At 38.5% G+C, this 14,239-nt stretch overlaps 2 protein-coding genes across 2 annotated transcripts; one reads left to right on the top strand and one right to left on the bottom strand.

Annotated features, from left to right (window-relative positions):
* Window positions 1-1,240: 1,240 nt before the first annotated feature.
* Window positions 1,241-3,849, bottom strand: ccdc167 (coiled-coil domain containing 167). The gene is made up of 4 exons (XM_047387267.1): window positions 3,708-3,849; window positions 3,440-3,534; window positions 2,489-2,541; window positions 1,241-2,042 (listed from the first exon to the last, which is right to left on the bottom strand). Exons 1-4 carry the CDS (start codon window positions 3,756-3,758, stop codon window positions 1,924-1,926), a joined length of 318 nt encoding a protein of 105 aa, XP_047243223.1. The 5' UTR covers window positions 3,759-3,849; the 3' UTR covers window positions 1,241-1,923.
* A 150-nt stretch (window positions 3,850-3,999) lies between these two features.
* Window positions 4,000-13,562, top strand: kif25 (kinesin family member 25). Its single transcript, XM_047387266.1, has 15 exons — window positions 4,000-4,268; window positions 4,374-4,439; window positions 5,973-6,086; window positions 6,196-6,337; window positions 8,306-8,409; window positions 8,509-8,594; window positions 8,672-8,711; window positions 8,799-8,866; window positions 8,948-9,022; window positions 9,132-9,278; window positions 9,899-10,075; window positions 10,696-10,850; window positions 11,450-11,695; window positions 11,831-11,986; window positions 13,162-13,562. The coding sequence occupies exons 1-15, from the start codon at window positions 4,200-4,202 to the stop codon at window positions 13,311-13,313; spliced, it is 1,797 nt and encodes a 598-aa protein (XP_047243222.1). The 5' UTR covers window positions 4,000-4,199; the 3' UTR covers window positions 13,314-13,562.
* The last annotated feature ends 677 nt before the right edge of the window (window positions 13,563-14,239 follow it).

Below are 14,239 nucleotides of genomic sequence, written 5' to 3'. Positions count from 1 at the left end.
AAGCACCCCCACACCATCACACCTCCTCCTCCATGCTTCATGGTGGGAACCAGGCATGCAGATTCCATCCGTTCACCTCTTCTGCGCCACTCAAAGACACGGTGGTTGGAACGAAAGATCTCAAACTTGGACTCATCAGACCAAAGCACAGATTTCCACTGGTCTAATGTCCATTCCTTGTGTTCTTTAGCCCAAACAAGTCTCTTCTGCTTGTTGTCTGTCCTCAGCAGTGGTTTCCTAGCAGCTATTTTACCATGAAGGCCTGATTCACACAGTCTCCTCTTAATAGTTGTTCTAGAGATGTGTCTGCTGCTAGAACTCTGTGTGGCATTGACCTGTTCTCTAATCTGAGCTGCTGTTAACCTGCTATTTCTGAGGCTGGTGACTCGGATGAACTTATCGTCCGCAGCAGAGGTGACTCTTGGTCTTCCTTTCCTGGGCGGTCCTCATGTGAGCCAGTTTCTTTGTAGCGCTTGATGGTTTTTGCGACTGCACTTGGGGACACTTTGAAGAACCTAGAATATAAGACATATTTTCAGTTGTTTCACACTTTTTGTTCAGTGTATGATTCCACATGTGTTAATTCATTGTTTTGATGCCTTCAGTGTGAAGCTACAATATTCATAGTCATGAAAATAAAGACAACTCTTTGAATGAGGTGTGTCCAAACGTTTGGTTTGTACTGTAAGTAAACTTATTTTGTGCGTTTCTACTCTTACTGACACCTCAGGGTGCTTTTATAATAGAGCCAAGTTGACACACCCATAGACAGATCTTGATCTCATTGAGATGCTGTGTGGTGATTTAAACCAGACTGTACGTGCAGGAAAGCCCTCCAACATCACTCAAATGACAATAAGGTGGGGGATAAACTTTGCTCAAACCAATGTCAGACACTGGTACATGGCTACAAGAAACATCTGAATGAAGCTATTTTTGTCAAATCGGATAAGCCAGAGCAGGGGTAGGTTGTCATTGTCTTCGCCTTAGTTAGAAAACACATATTTGTTGATATATGTTGTTTAATGAGTAAAACAAGGCTGGTTTGTGCAATTAAATCCTGTTCCTAATAAGAAATCAATATGTGAACATTTCTCAGTGAACTGAATATTTAAATGTTTTCACAACTGTAAGTCCTATTGTAAAATGTCCAAGCCTCTATTAAACATTTAATCACTGACATAACTTGATCAGAAAGTAGTGCACAGGAAGTAATGCATCAACAAACAGGCTTCCAAAATTGGTTGAATATATATTTATTTACAATAAAGAAATAAATCAAGCCCAACATTGCATATTTGAAGTAAACATTTGTCAGTTTAGTTTCTTAAGCTCTTGTAACTACATAAGTGTGTCCCTTGCATAAAAATGAATACAAACAAATACATCCTTCTGGTGATTTTTAGTTTTCACCTACAGTAAAAAGAAAAGTCAAATGCAGTAAATGATGAGTGTGTTTTTTTCACACACAGGACTGAAGAGGCAGACATGCATTCATTGTAATTAAGCGCTGGCTTAGCTAAGGCAAACTTTACATTCAGCGTGCTGGTTAGGTTGCCTATGTGTAATAAGGGCTGTATAAACAATGACAAACAAGCTGAAGAACATGTTCACTCATTTCACAGGCAAGTTTAACCAACAGCCTTCATTATCATTGTTGGTCCACATGATTCAGAAAGGTTAAAGACTCAAGAATTAGAAGGTTACGGTGGCTTTGGCAACTTTGGAGGCAAACATTCACCATAAGAGAATTTAAATGGCAATGACGCCACCTGGAGGCAGAACTGAGGCATTTTAATCAACTCTTTGGCTCATTCCTTTTCATGTGTTTGGTTTTTCGTAAAGAGCTCAAATAATAATCCTGTAGCAAGGCTGTGCTGGGCTTGTTAAGAGTAGCAGCCCACTCTGAGGTTCTCCGCAGCATCATGTGTCATCCTCATTGAAGTAAAAGATGTAGTAGAAGAGAGCGCTGATTGTGAGCAGGGCTACTGACAACAGCATGTTCCTTCGGTTCTCCCCTCTCAACATTGCAAGATCCTTATCTAAAGATTTAAAAAAGAACATTAATGAACATATAATGTTTGGCAACAATCCGTCTCTAATATAACTGTAAATGATTGGTGTTAATGATTTGTTTTTGTACGGAACAGCAAAAATCTTCTAATTGTAAAATTTCACTCAACAGATTCTAACAATTTCTGTGGCTTTTGCCATTTTTATTTAAACACATACCCTTAAATCAATATTTATATGTTTTAGTTGAAAATGTCACCAATGGGTTGGCATTGCTGCAAGAATCAAAAAGACACTAGCTCTAAATTTTTTGACTTTATGTAAGAAACCTAAGTGAAAATTAAGTCGGAATCTTGAAAAGCCCTTGACTGGCAGTCTTCAGTAAACATCAAATACCCAAAACATAAATAAACATACTTTAGCAATCAAGTGGGGTCTATCACCAGGAATAATTATTTTAGGTATACAAGCTCACCTAGCTTTTGCACTCTTGCATTTATGATTGCCATTTCATTTTCCAGTTCTTGCCTGTGGAATAAAGTGGGAGGGGGAAATGAAACAGATCAATCTCCAAAAAACGTTTTAATAATAATAATAATACACAAACTTACATCAGAAATGCAAAGAGTGTTTGGCAAAACGATGTGCATAATAATGAAGTAGAATTAAAATGATACATTTTCGAATGCTTTTGCAAATAAAAATCTGGAAAGTTTGACATGCATTTGTATGTAATGCATGCTGGTGCGTTTATGTTTATTCTTTGTTATTTTCTTTCTGCCTTTCCTCTAATGTCCTGTAAATCAGTTCGGATTGCCTTGTGTTTGCCTTGCACACCCCCACCCCAAGTCCCACAGCATGATACTTGCCACTGTAATTTTAGTGGTGATGTTTTCAATGTGTCTGCAGTGTAACCTTTCCACCATACAACGTGTTTTGCATACAGGCCAAACATTTCCATGTTATCTATCTGACCAGAACATCTTCTTACACGTGTTTGCTGTGTCCCCTTCAAGGCTCTTAGCTAACTGCAAACAGGACTTTTTAGGTCTTTATTTTAATAATGTCTCTCCTCTTCTACAAAACTCTGAGGCTTTACAGAGCAATTGTATTCACGCTGAGATTATACTACAGACAGGTGGATTCGCCCAGCTGGTTGCGCAGAATTTTATTTGAACTGAAAGGGGGGCAAATATGAATAAATATTAACAAAACATTGTAAAAACCCATGGATCATTTTCTTTCAACTTGTGGTAATAGTTTTGCAAGTAACAAGATAGATAAATATATATCACATCTAAAACAACTAAACATCTTCACAAGAAGACCCAAAAGACACTAAAGATTTATGAACCCTCCCTCCGCCAGCCCCGTATTTTTACACATACTTAAAGCTGACACCTCCACCTGTAGTCTCCACCCTCACCTCTCTTTTTCAGACAGCCTCGCCTTCCTGCTCTTAAACTCCGCCCTCTCCAAGTTGTCGTGGCAACGCTCACGTCTTTCTTCCAGCCGGTCAATCTTTACAGAGAGACATAAAGCGACGTTACCGTGCACTGAATTTAACAACTTAACGAAATTAGAGCGAGAACAAGCAGAACAGTGAATCAATGAATGATAAACAGAACTCGGTAGATTTTAAATGAAAAGCGACGGGCTAATAAATACAAAAAACAAAGTTTAAAAGGTTTTACCTCAGAGGCGATGCTGACGTTCTCCCGTTTCTTGTCTTTCATTTCAGACATTTTGTAACTAGAGCGACAGAAGGCAAAGTGCAAGCAGCAAGCTTAGAGAAAGGTCTGACTATACGGAAGTGGTTTTCTTCTTCGCAATGTTTACGTTCCGCTGTAAGTCGTCACCCTCAGAAAGCTCTGCTGCCCTCTCCTGGTGAAACCTGTCACTACACACAATTAGCCACCTGTTTCACTTTGTGGTTTTTTTTCTTACGCGCTCCCATATTAGGTATTTTTCGCAAAAACATCTAATTATTGTTATACCACAAATGATGCTATATTCTTTCTTTGGGTTGATTACGTTCACCCGCTGACAAAATAGAGACAGTTGTTACTGATCGTCCCTAATCGGATTACCTGAGCTGAGAGGACACGACGTGATCAGTAGAAAGAGGAAAGAGACGAGGTCAGGCCATTGCCTATCGGTTTTTATTACTTTCTTGTGTTAGAAAAATGCCCCTTTTTATAAACAGGGACCAAATAGTTGCACATCAGGTGCACCTACTGGAGCACAAACTGAGGGTAAGTGATTATGTGACGGTGGTGATGTTGAAAAGCAGATTAAAAATAGAAACACGTATTCCTCTTTATTTAGTAATCTCTTACATATGATTTACTTTATATCAGAATAAAGAGGAGAGAATACTTGAACTGGAGACGGAGAATACAATTCTTCATTTAAGACTTGCTGAGGTAAGAAAATGACCTGCACTTACTAAAACACAACTATGAAAGGGCTGGTGTTTTGCTAAAGTATTCGCACACCTTCAACTTTTTCACATGTGTCTTGTTAAAAACACACATGAATGTGTTTTAGTAAAATGTTATGTGATAGATGAACACAAATTAGCATGTAGATGACGTTCATTTTTTTCAGCCCCCTGTGTCAATATTTTGTAAAACCACCTTTTGCTATAATTTCATCTGCTACTGTTTTGAGGTATGTCTCTACCACAGATATGTTTTACCCATTTTTCTTGGATGGAGAGTGTCTCCATCTGTTAACACCAATTTTAGTAGGTCTGGACTTTGGACTTTGACATGGCCATTACAAAACTTGAATATCATTTGATAAGAATAATTCATAATCATGCGCCTTCTCCCAGGTCCAAAGTGTTTTGTAGCCCCTAGCAGGTTTTCTGTCAGTTTTGTCTTGTATTAACCTCCATCCATTTTCCCATAATCTCTAACCTTGTCCGTGCTAAAGAGTTGCAACCCTACAGCTTGATGCTGCCACCTACATATATACCATGGCGATTGTGTGCTCAGGGTGATGTGGAGTACTGCTTTTCCACCTCACATAGTGTTTTGGATTTAGACAAAAAAGTCTAATTTTGTGCTCATTTGACCAAAGCACCTTCTTTGACATTCAATTAAGAACAATTCATTAACCCCAAAAGGAATTTGAATGTTGCTATAGCTCAAGTTATCTTGTCTTTTTCTATTGTGTCTCCTAGAGGGTTTGTGCTGAAATACAAATATGTATTCTTGTGGCTTTTTGTCAGCAATGGCTGTGATCTTGGAACCTTTTAATAAAGGCCAAGATCTCACACCTGAGCTCTGGATCTCTGCATTTCCTCCAGAGTTACTATTAGCTTCTTGACTCCTTCTCTGATTATTTACACCGCTTGCTTGACCTACTGATTTAGATGGGCCACTTTATCTTAGTAAGCTTGCAGTTGTGCCATAATATTTTTATTTTCAGATGATGGATTAACCCGTGCTCTGTGAAAACTTCACAAAGTGCTTTATAACTTGGAGTTTTTGATGTGACGCAACGAAATTGCTCAAATTGGGACTCTGTGTTATTATTAGGTGACTTCTTTTTTTTTTTTAGATATTTTTTTGGCACTAGTGGCCTTTATTTTTATTTTTTGACAGTAGGCAGACAGGAAAGAGAGGTAGAGAGAGGGGGAGACATTTGGCAAATGTCGCCAGGTCCGGGACTCGAACCCGGGACGGCCGCTTCGAGGACTGTAGCCTCCATATATGGTCGCGCACTTAACCCCTGCACCATCAGCGCCACGCCCTTATTAGGTGACTTCTAAAGGAAAATGATTGTTCAGGTTTTTATTTCAGCATAGAAGCTGTTGAAGAACATTTATTCTAACTAAAATATATGTGTATAGATCAAATTTTTACCTGCTGGCCCTATTTTGAATGTGTAAAATATATAGAATAAAATAGATATAAATAAATAGAATAAAAAGTGGTTATCTTTTCTAGTGTGCAGGGAGGTTGCGTCGAGAGCATGAAGGAGACAAAAAGGCAGAGGACCATCATCAGCTCCAGAGGAAAATATTCCAAACTTTTCTTGTGAAGCTCCACACTCAGGTCCAGGTATGGGAATTATATATATATATATATATATATATATATATATATTAATTAGTAAATGCACAGGCTTACATACACCCATAAAGAATCCATGAAAGTGTCTTCATTGCAGGCTGTGAAGCAGGTCCTGAGTGAGGTGTTTGCGGTCTATGTGAGCTCTGCTTCTGAACTGGAGGAGCAGTGCAAGCAGCTGCTGCAGAAAGTCAAGCAAGCCAGTTCCCACTTGAATGATCCCAATGGAGAAGAACTATTGGGTAAGTATCTGCATGTATGGAGCCTTAGACAAGATAAATGTGGTATGTCATTTATCTCTCAGTGGTAGTATCTCTTTCTGTATCTGGAGCTGAAATTCAGTGTCTTTCTGACACTTGGTGTCAGAATTTTGCACACACAAGCATTGGATGCAGTGAGCTAGAACAAGCAGGTGGTAATTTGAGGAATAGCATCCTAAGGTACTAACATTGTGTCTTTAAAGTTAGGCTTTCCATGCTTTACTTTAAAGGAACAAAAAATTGTTAAATATTAGCAACGATGAGTCGCAAAACACATAAACAGAAAAACCTGCTCTCCGTGTGTTCTTGTTTCTGAAGTGATTTCCAGCCCCCGTGCTGCCTGTATTACAGTAAGGATAATCCTCTAACATGATCCCACCCATTTGCTTTGTCTAAGGCTGCTCTATCAGGTAACTGAAGGTTTATCCACTGCTCTTTACAGAGTAGCCAATCAGCTGATTGAACCGCTCGATCAGCTGATTGGAGGAAAATGATCTTGTCACCTAATTTGGTCAAGATAAGCCTTTTCACATGGCACAGATCATCCTACAGCAGTGGTGTCCAAACTTTTGACTCAAGTGACATAACTTGTCAAGTCAAAAGTACTTGAGGTCATAAAATAAAATTTTTTTAAAACTAAAATCACAAAACATAATAATGTGAATTTTTTAACCTGCTAAATAATAAAGTAAGCATGCACATTTTTGTAGGAAAGGGATGTGTTAATCATAGTAGATTCAAACCAGGTTTTGCAAATTTGGCTCAATAAAAGAAAATCATCCAGTTTGCAAATTCTGTTAGGATGAAAAAAAAGAAAAAAACATTTTCTATTCTCAGCAATAAAACAGGATTTAAGACGTTTTCTTTGAAAACTCTTTCCAATTAGGGAATTATTAGCCAAGTTAATACATTTAGTAAAGGCAGATTTGGGTGCATCAAAGTCAGATTTTGAGTTGCTGGAAAGATGTAGCGCTGATTACTATAAAATTAAAGTAAATGCAAAAAAATGTGGCTAATTAAAGAAGAATACTTTTTTGATGTACATTTTCCATTGTAAGGATTTGAATTTGTCTGTAATAATTTTGCCCTAATTAAAAATGAAAAGTCTCCATCTGCATCCTCTGTGTTGTTGGGCCAAATCATTCTTGAATTGCAGTCAGGGGGCCGTACAACATCCATCTAGGGACCGCAAATGGACCCCGGGCCGCACTTTGGACACCCCTGTCCTACAGGCTTCAAAGTGTCTTTACCTGCCTGATCTCACACTGTTGTTAGATGGAGGGAGCCTAAGAGAAATCCTTTAGTACTTGTCCTTTTCTGTGTAATTTATTTAGAGGTTCTCTGCTATGTTAATATTTTTAATACTGTTATTTGTTGCTTATTAGTTCTAAAATACATGAGAAATGTAGTTTTATTACATTGTATGGGGTTAGGCTGGTAAAATAATGAAATGTTGAAAATGTACAGTTAAACCACTGGGTTACAAGTTCAATAACTAACTATATATTGTTAATATAATGCATTAAGTAATAATTTAAAGAAAGTAGTAAATAAAAAAAGTGAAAAAAATGTGAATATGTTAATCAATAATTAAAAATGAAGGGCAATTAAAAGAAATGAAACACTGAAGTGATTGTTGGTCACAAATAAAATTAGTTAAAAATCGATAACTGTTTATGCCACATATTAGAGTGTCTAAAATTATTTAAACGTATTTTCTTTTATTTGTTTTGTTTGTTCCATCATAATAATGTTAATAAGCATTTATTGATTTCTGTAGTTTTAGTCTTAACATGGCACATTCGGTCCTCCAAAGCCGGAAGCAAAAACATCTTAAAAACGGTGCTCCAAGAAATGTCGCCACTTTAAACACTGATTAAAAACAACCTCGCTGGATGTTAAGATTTCTGTGCGCTGCTTCATTTTTTACGTTTTACATTTCACGCCAAGATTTGCAGGCTCATGTCGCAGCTCTGGAGCGCTCTCTGGAGGAGGAAAGGGAGAGGTGCAGGGGAGAGAAGCAGAAGAGAAAAGAAATACATAATGCTTTAGTGGTGAGGAGAAATGCGTCAATACAGAGAAAACAAAGAAAAATACTTTTAAATACAACTAAAGCTATCAATGCATTTTTTTTTTCTTTTATCTTTCTGCAGGAACTGAGAGGAAACATCAGAGTTCACTGCAGGGTGCGTCCAGTTCTACATTTTGACCATGTCCAGACTTCTACCTGCGGATCAGGGTTGGTTTAACATGAAGAATATTATCTGAAATATCAGGGAGGAGAAAGGTGTTTATAATGTTCCTTGTTTTTTTTAGGTCTGCTTCAACAGAACCAGTCATTCATGCAATCAGTGACGTGAGTTATTCAGTCCATCAAACCTGTTCTTTATTCATTGCTATCTCAGTTCTCACTTTTCAGTTTTTTATTTATTTATATTTGAAGGACACAGTGTCAGTGACTTGCCTGAAAACTGGGATGCCAGTGCAACAAAAAATGTTTGAGTTTGAGAGGTAAAATAAATGGCCAGCATAAAAGTTCAGTCTGTGTTTTGTTCTTTTTTTGTCAGTCAGTCATTTGATTTCTTTATTTAGAGTGCATGGACCAGAGGACTCCCAGGAAGTTGTATTTAAAGAAGTCAAGTGCCTCCTTACGTCTCTGTTGGACGGGTGAGGAGAAGACATGAAGAACGTCTTATCCAAGATCCATTTATTTAAATACCATTTGACCGAAACACTTGAGCATTAACCAAATGTTATTTCCCTCCCTACACTGCAGCTATAATGTGTGCATCATGGCATATGGGCAGACAGGAAGTGGAAAAACTCACACCATGATGGGATCCCAGTCTCTGAAAGCAAAATCTGGAATGCTGCAGGACTCTCAGGAGGGCATTATCCCTAAAGCTGCTGCTGAGCTCTTTCGGTGAGAAACAAAGGCCTCTGAAATGTACCAAATAACATCTGGTCTGAAGAACAGTTGCCCTGCAGCTTTAACCCACCTCTCAGTTCCTTATAGGTTGTCTACAACCTATAAGGAGCAAGACTTTCCTGTAATGTTTAGGGGTATGTGATCAAGTGTGCTCTAAAAATAATTAAATAAGACCTTTTGTCAGAAAATGACCAGTTATCCAAAGGACAACTGGAACAAAAAGGTGCCAACTGTGTGCAAACTTAAATTTGCACGTCGCTTACATTCTGTAACTTGACTTAAAGGACACTGAACAGAACTGTTCTTAAAATACCTCAACTGAGAAAACAAAAGTATCTGTCTGCTAATGGAGATCACTCATATTTTAATTAGATGTTTTGCTGGAATGTCCAGCATATTTACATATATATCACAGCCAGAGAGAGAAACGGAAAACAAATGACTAAATACACGGAGAAGTTGTTTTTGTCAACGGGGCAACTGTTTGCAAAACGGTTTAAAAAAAAAAAAAAAGATAGATTGCTCTGCTCTGTTAATTCTCTCCTAAATATCATTAACTTCTTTGCTTTTTGTTTTGCATTCAATTGTTTTGACTGATCCCATGCAACACCAAGGCTAATCTCTGAGAAACCAGCAGAGAGTCACACAGTGGAGCTGTCCGTAATGGAGGTGTATAATAACGAGGTGTACGACCTGCTCGCCAGAGACGAGCAGGGAAACGCTGTTGGCCAGCGCCGGGATGTCGTCACCACCTCGTCTGGGGCCAGCCAGGTCCCCAACCTCACATATGAGTGAGTACAGCCAGAGCCGAAGAGACTGTGTGGGATTATTTAAAGATAATGAACCTTTTGCTTTAATAATCTGCAATAGCAGTTCTTATAAAGCCTAACATTTTGACAAGTGCTTTTTGAATCAAAGAACATTTCATTAAAAAAAAAGTATGGGCTTCCTGTAGTCATAAAGAATAATTATCCAGCTTTTTCTCATCATATTTTAAAATTTTATTAGACATGTTGTGAGTGAAGGAGGACTAAAGGTGAAAAACACATGAAAACGTTCTTACAGCTTTGGTCCTGCCAATGGCAGTTTTTCATTTATGGGCAGTTGCCCAGGTCGTCAATAGAAAAGAAAAAAACCTAGCTTACCTGTCAATTGTGAAAATTTTTTCTATTGCTTTGATGTAAGTGTAGTCAACATGCTTTGTGCACCTATGTCAGAAAAGACAACATATATAAGGTTTTCACTTCTTCTTGATCAAATACATAATAATAATAATAATGCTACTTTCTGAAGTGCTTAATTTTGCTGAGATGTACTCGATTGTCACTTTATTTATTGTAATTAAGTCTAAAAATGTTGATGTTAGGTTTATGAACAGCTAGTAGTTTTCAGTTTTTGGTTCTTTTTATAGGCCTGTGTGTAACGCATCTGAGATCATGCAGATCCTGAGTGGTGTCCTGAAGCTCCGGGCTCAATGTCCGACACTCATCCATGCCGACTCGTCTCGCTCTCATCTTGTCATCTCCCTGACAATTTCCACAAAGAGCCCTGATGCACTGGCCCTGGGTGAGAAATAGTTATGCAGTGCCTTGCAAAAGTATCTGTATATTTTCAAACTTTTTCACATTTTGTTTTTGAGAGAACATTAGTGAACAAACAGCATCATTAAGACCAAGAAGCATGAACGACTGATTAGGGGCAAGGCAATCCTGGAAGAAAATCTGTTTAAAAACCTGTTAGAAGCTGTAAAACATTTGAAACTAGGGCAAAGGCTTAACTTCCAGCAGGGACAACAACCCCAAACGTACAGCCAGTATGAATTGAAAGGTTTAGATCAAAATGGTCCAGTCAATGTCCAGATCTAAACCCACTCGAATCTTTTTCAGTATTTAAAAATAGATGTTTACGGATGCTTTCCTTACGGTTTGAGTGAGCTTGAGCTAGTTTGCAAAGAAGAATGGACATCTCTAGATGTGCAAAGCTGATAAAGACTTATCCCAGAGGACTTGCAGCTGTAATTGGAGCAATAGATGGTTCTACAAATTATTGACTCAGGGAGCCTGAATACAAATGCATAACACATGTTTACAGATTTTTTTTAGGTACCTCAGCCTGGCACTGAATATGCGATTTCTGCATTCATTCCTCCTTTGTCCTGTTTCCAGCCCACAGTTTACAGCGAGCCAAAAAGAACATGAAGAGCTCAACTTGTAAGCAGTGGTGGAGCCCACGCTGCCGCCGTGCAAACCCTCACTCCCGGCACTCTGCAGATGAACTGACTGTGAGCCCGGCCTCCTCTCCATGCTCCTCTCCTGCATTATCTCGTTGCCCCTCTCCCCGAAACAGCATCTCAGTCACTCCTTTCAGGACAAAGCTGCAGCTGGTGGACCTGGCAGGGAGTGAATGTGTCGGTAGGTGCTCATGCATGTTCTTTGTTCATGGGAACTGCAAAACGTGGCTTTTGTTTTTTCAAATCGAAAGTATCTTCACTTAAGATGAAACTATGAGCATGATGGAACTTTTAGACATCTAACTGTGTGGTTCAGGTATGACAGGATTGTCAGGAGCAGCTCTGTGGGAGGTGTCATGCATCAACCGAAGTCTCTCGGCTCTTTCTGATGTCCTGGGAGCTCTGGCTGAACAGAGACCCCACATCCCCTACAGGAACAGCAAACTCACCCATCTGCTGCAGGATACCATAGGTGATACACATGTAAAACTCTCAGTTGTCTGTATTTAGGCGCAATGACTCATTATACCCCACAATATCATCATCAATCCTATGTTCTGCACCGGTGGCTGCTTTTGGTATGTTTGCTGAATCATTTGGCTATTACTAATATCTGTTAAGAGTAGGCTATCTGTGCCAGTGGCCTGAAGTTTTTCATGCTGGAGCAGCAGACCGAGTTATCCAAAGCCCCCACTATTGGTTAGAGACAACAGAAATAGAGGGACATGTGCCTCAACTAATATCCCTTTATCTGGCTTGTAGACTATATATGAAGAAGGCAACTATAGATAGGGCAACAGTGGGTTTTCAATAATGGATGTTCTCCAGTGAGCCAACTCTGATCTATAGAGAGCTAGGAGCACTATGTTTTTTTTTTTTTTTTTTGACTTTTTGAGGTAGCTTTGACACATTTTAATCTCCAGTGCCACATAAATCCTACAAAAAATATATGTCGATACTTACATCTGACTTGGAGTAAATCTAAATGGGTTTAGGGTAGGGCTCCATTGCCACCATGTGTCAAGGTTCCTTTAAGACACAGTCAAAATGGAGAGATGTTACTATTCAACCATTTGTTATCATCCATCCATGAGTGCAGTTTTGATTGATTTTGTATATAAACTCTGACCATGATGTATCTACAGTAAATTTAAACCAAACCCTTGATGTCATGGCCAAAAACATATTTACAATGCAATTTTGAATCTGGAAAAAAGTATTGAATTTGCACATGGAATATGTGTTGGAGCCCTGATATATGCATGACGTTTTCAAGTATTTGAAAAACATTTGGGTGGGGTTTTTCTTTCTTGTATCTGTCTATTGAGCAGTTGCATCACAGGTTTAAAAAACTGATAAACCAATAAAACACCTAAGATCCACCTTAACAAACATAGTAAGCTCCTTTTAGGAATTTAGGAATTTTCTATAAAATTGTATTTCTTAGTTTAGGTTAGGCATTTGGATTTAGCTATTCTATAATTTTAATTGCATTTTAGTTCTGACAATAACAAATAGCAGAACTGTGAAAATATTAAACCACACTCAAAAGTGTTCAGACATATAACTGAACAGACTTTATTTAAATAAATATATTTTCACCTTAAAACCGAATAACTAGTTTTTCTTTCCCATATTGTCCACCAGGTGGCGACTCCAAACTGCTGGTGATGCTGTGTGTCTCTCCCACGCATCGATTCATCACAGAGTCCCTGCAGTCTCTTGCTTTTGGCACAAGAGCCCGCCAGGTCCAGAAGGAGAGACTCCAAAGAAAAACTAACACTCATAAAGTGATCTGATGAAGCAGGGGATTTAACTCTGCAGATACTTTACAAGTTATGCAGTAATGCAAACGTTTTTCTAAATGAGCCTGTTTGTACCTACGCCTGCGGCTGCCGGCCTTCCATTTTAAAGCTACTGCAAGAATCAGAATCAGAATCAGAAAAGCTTTATTGCCAAGTACGTTTTTGGACATACAAGGAATTTGTTTTGGCGTAGTCAGTGCAATACAATACAAATTAAACAGTATAAACATATCTACAATATAATATAAATATATGTGCACAGTTTTAAGTGAGTGAGAGTAAGTATAGAGCAGTATAAGATGCAAGAGCAATACAACAGTGCAGATGATCTGTGTGCAAGTAAAGCAGGAGTCCAAGCTGAGCGTTAATGTAACAAGAGAAATGATTGTACAAGTGAGAAGTTTTTATTTGTAATCATGATGGTGCAACTTTACTAAACCATTAGGAAACTGTTTCAATATTGTTAAAAATAAAAATACAAACAAATACAAGTTTTTAGAGTGGTCTGTTCACAGAAACATAGTCATTAGAAAACTATCACTAACATTGTAGCAACCTTTTAAAATAAGTGTTATGACTTTAATGAGTGATCATTGATATATTGTTGATACCCACCTGTCCTTGCAGGATGACCGGGGAGCTGGTGCCCATCTCTAGTGGTCATTGGGTGAGAGGCAGGGTACCCCCTAGACAAGTCCATCACAGGGCAATTTAGAGCAACCAATTAACCTAACAGGCATGTTTTAGAATGTGGGAGGAAGCCAGAGTACTCAGAGAGAACCCACACATGCACAGGGAGAACATGCAAACTCCATGCAGCAAAACCTGGGAACCTCTCGCTGCAAGGCAGCAGGACTACCAACTGCGCCACTGTTCAGCCCAATGAGTGATCATATTCTTGTTTATTTTTTAAGAATGCT

Source organism: Girardinichthys multiradiatus, chromosome 15 (assembly GCF_021462225.1).
Source record: "Girardinichthys multiradiatus isolate DD_20200921_A chromosome 15, DD_fGirMul_XY1, whole genome shotgun sequence".
NCBI lineage: Eukaryota > Metazoa > Chordata > Actinopteri > Cyprinodontiformes > Goodeidae > Girardinichthys > Girardinichthys multiradiatus.
Note: the sequence above shows the minus strand (reverse complement) of the source record. Positions and strands in the feature narration are given on the sequence as shown.

Excerpts from the sequence above, each read along its gene's own strand:
- ccdc167 (XM_047387267.1), bottom strand. The coding sequence starts at position 3,758 with ATGTCTGAAATGAAAGACAAGAAACGGGAGAACGTCAGCATCGCCTCT. Across the intron at positions 3,535-3,707 it reads ACGTCAGCATCGCCTCTGAG|ATTGACCGGCTGGAAGAAAG; the intron begins GTAAAACCTTTT and ends CTCTCTGTAAAG. Across the intron at positions 2,043-2,488 it reads TGCAAGAGTGCAAAAGCTAG|ATAAGGATCTTGCAATGTTG; the intron begins GTGAGCTTGTAT and ends TTAAATCTTTAG.
- kif25 (XM_047387266.1), top strand. The coding sequence starts at position 4,200 with ATGCCCCTTTTTATAAACAGGGACCAAATAGTTGCACATCAGGTGCAC. Across the intron at positions 9,023-9,131 it reads CTTACGTCTCTGTTGGACGG|CTATAATGTGTGCATCATGG; the intron begins GTGAGGAGAAGA and ends CCTACACTGCAG. Across the intron at positions 10,076-10,695 it reads GTCCCCAACCTCACATATGA|GCCTGTGTGTAACGCATCTG; the intron begins GTGAGTACAGCC and ends TTCTTTTTATAG.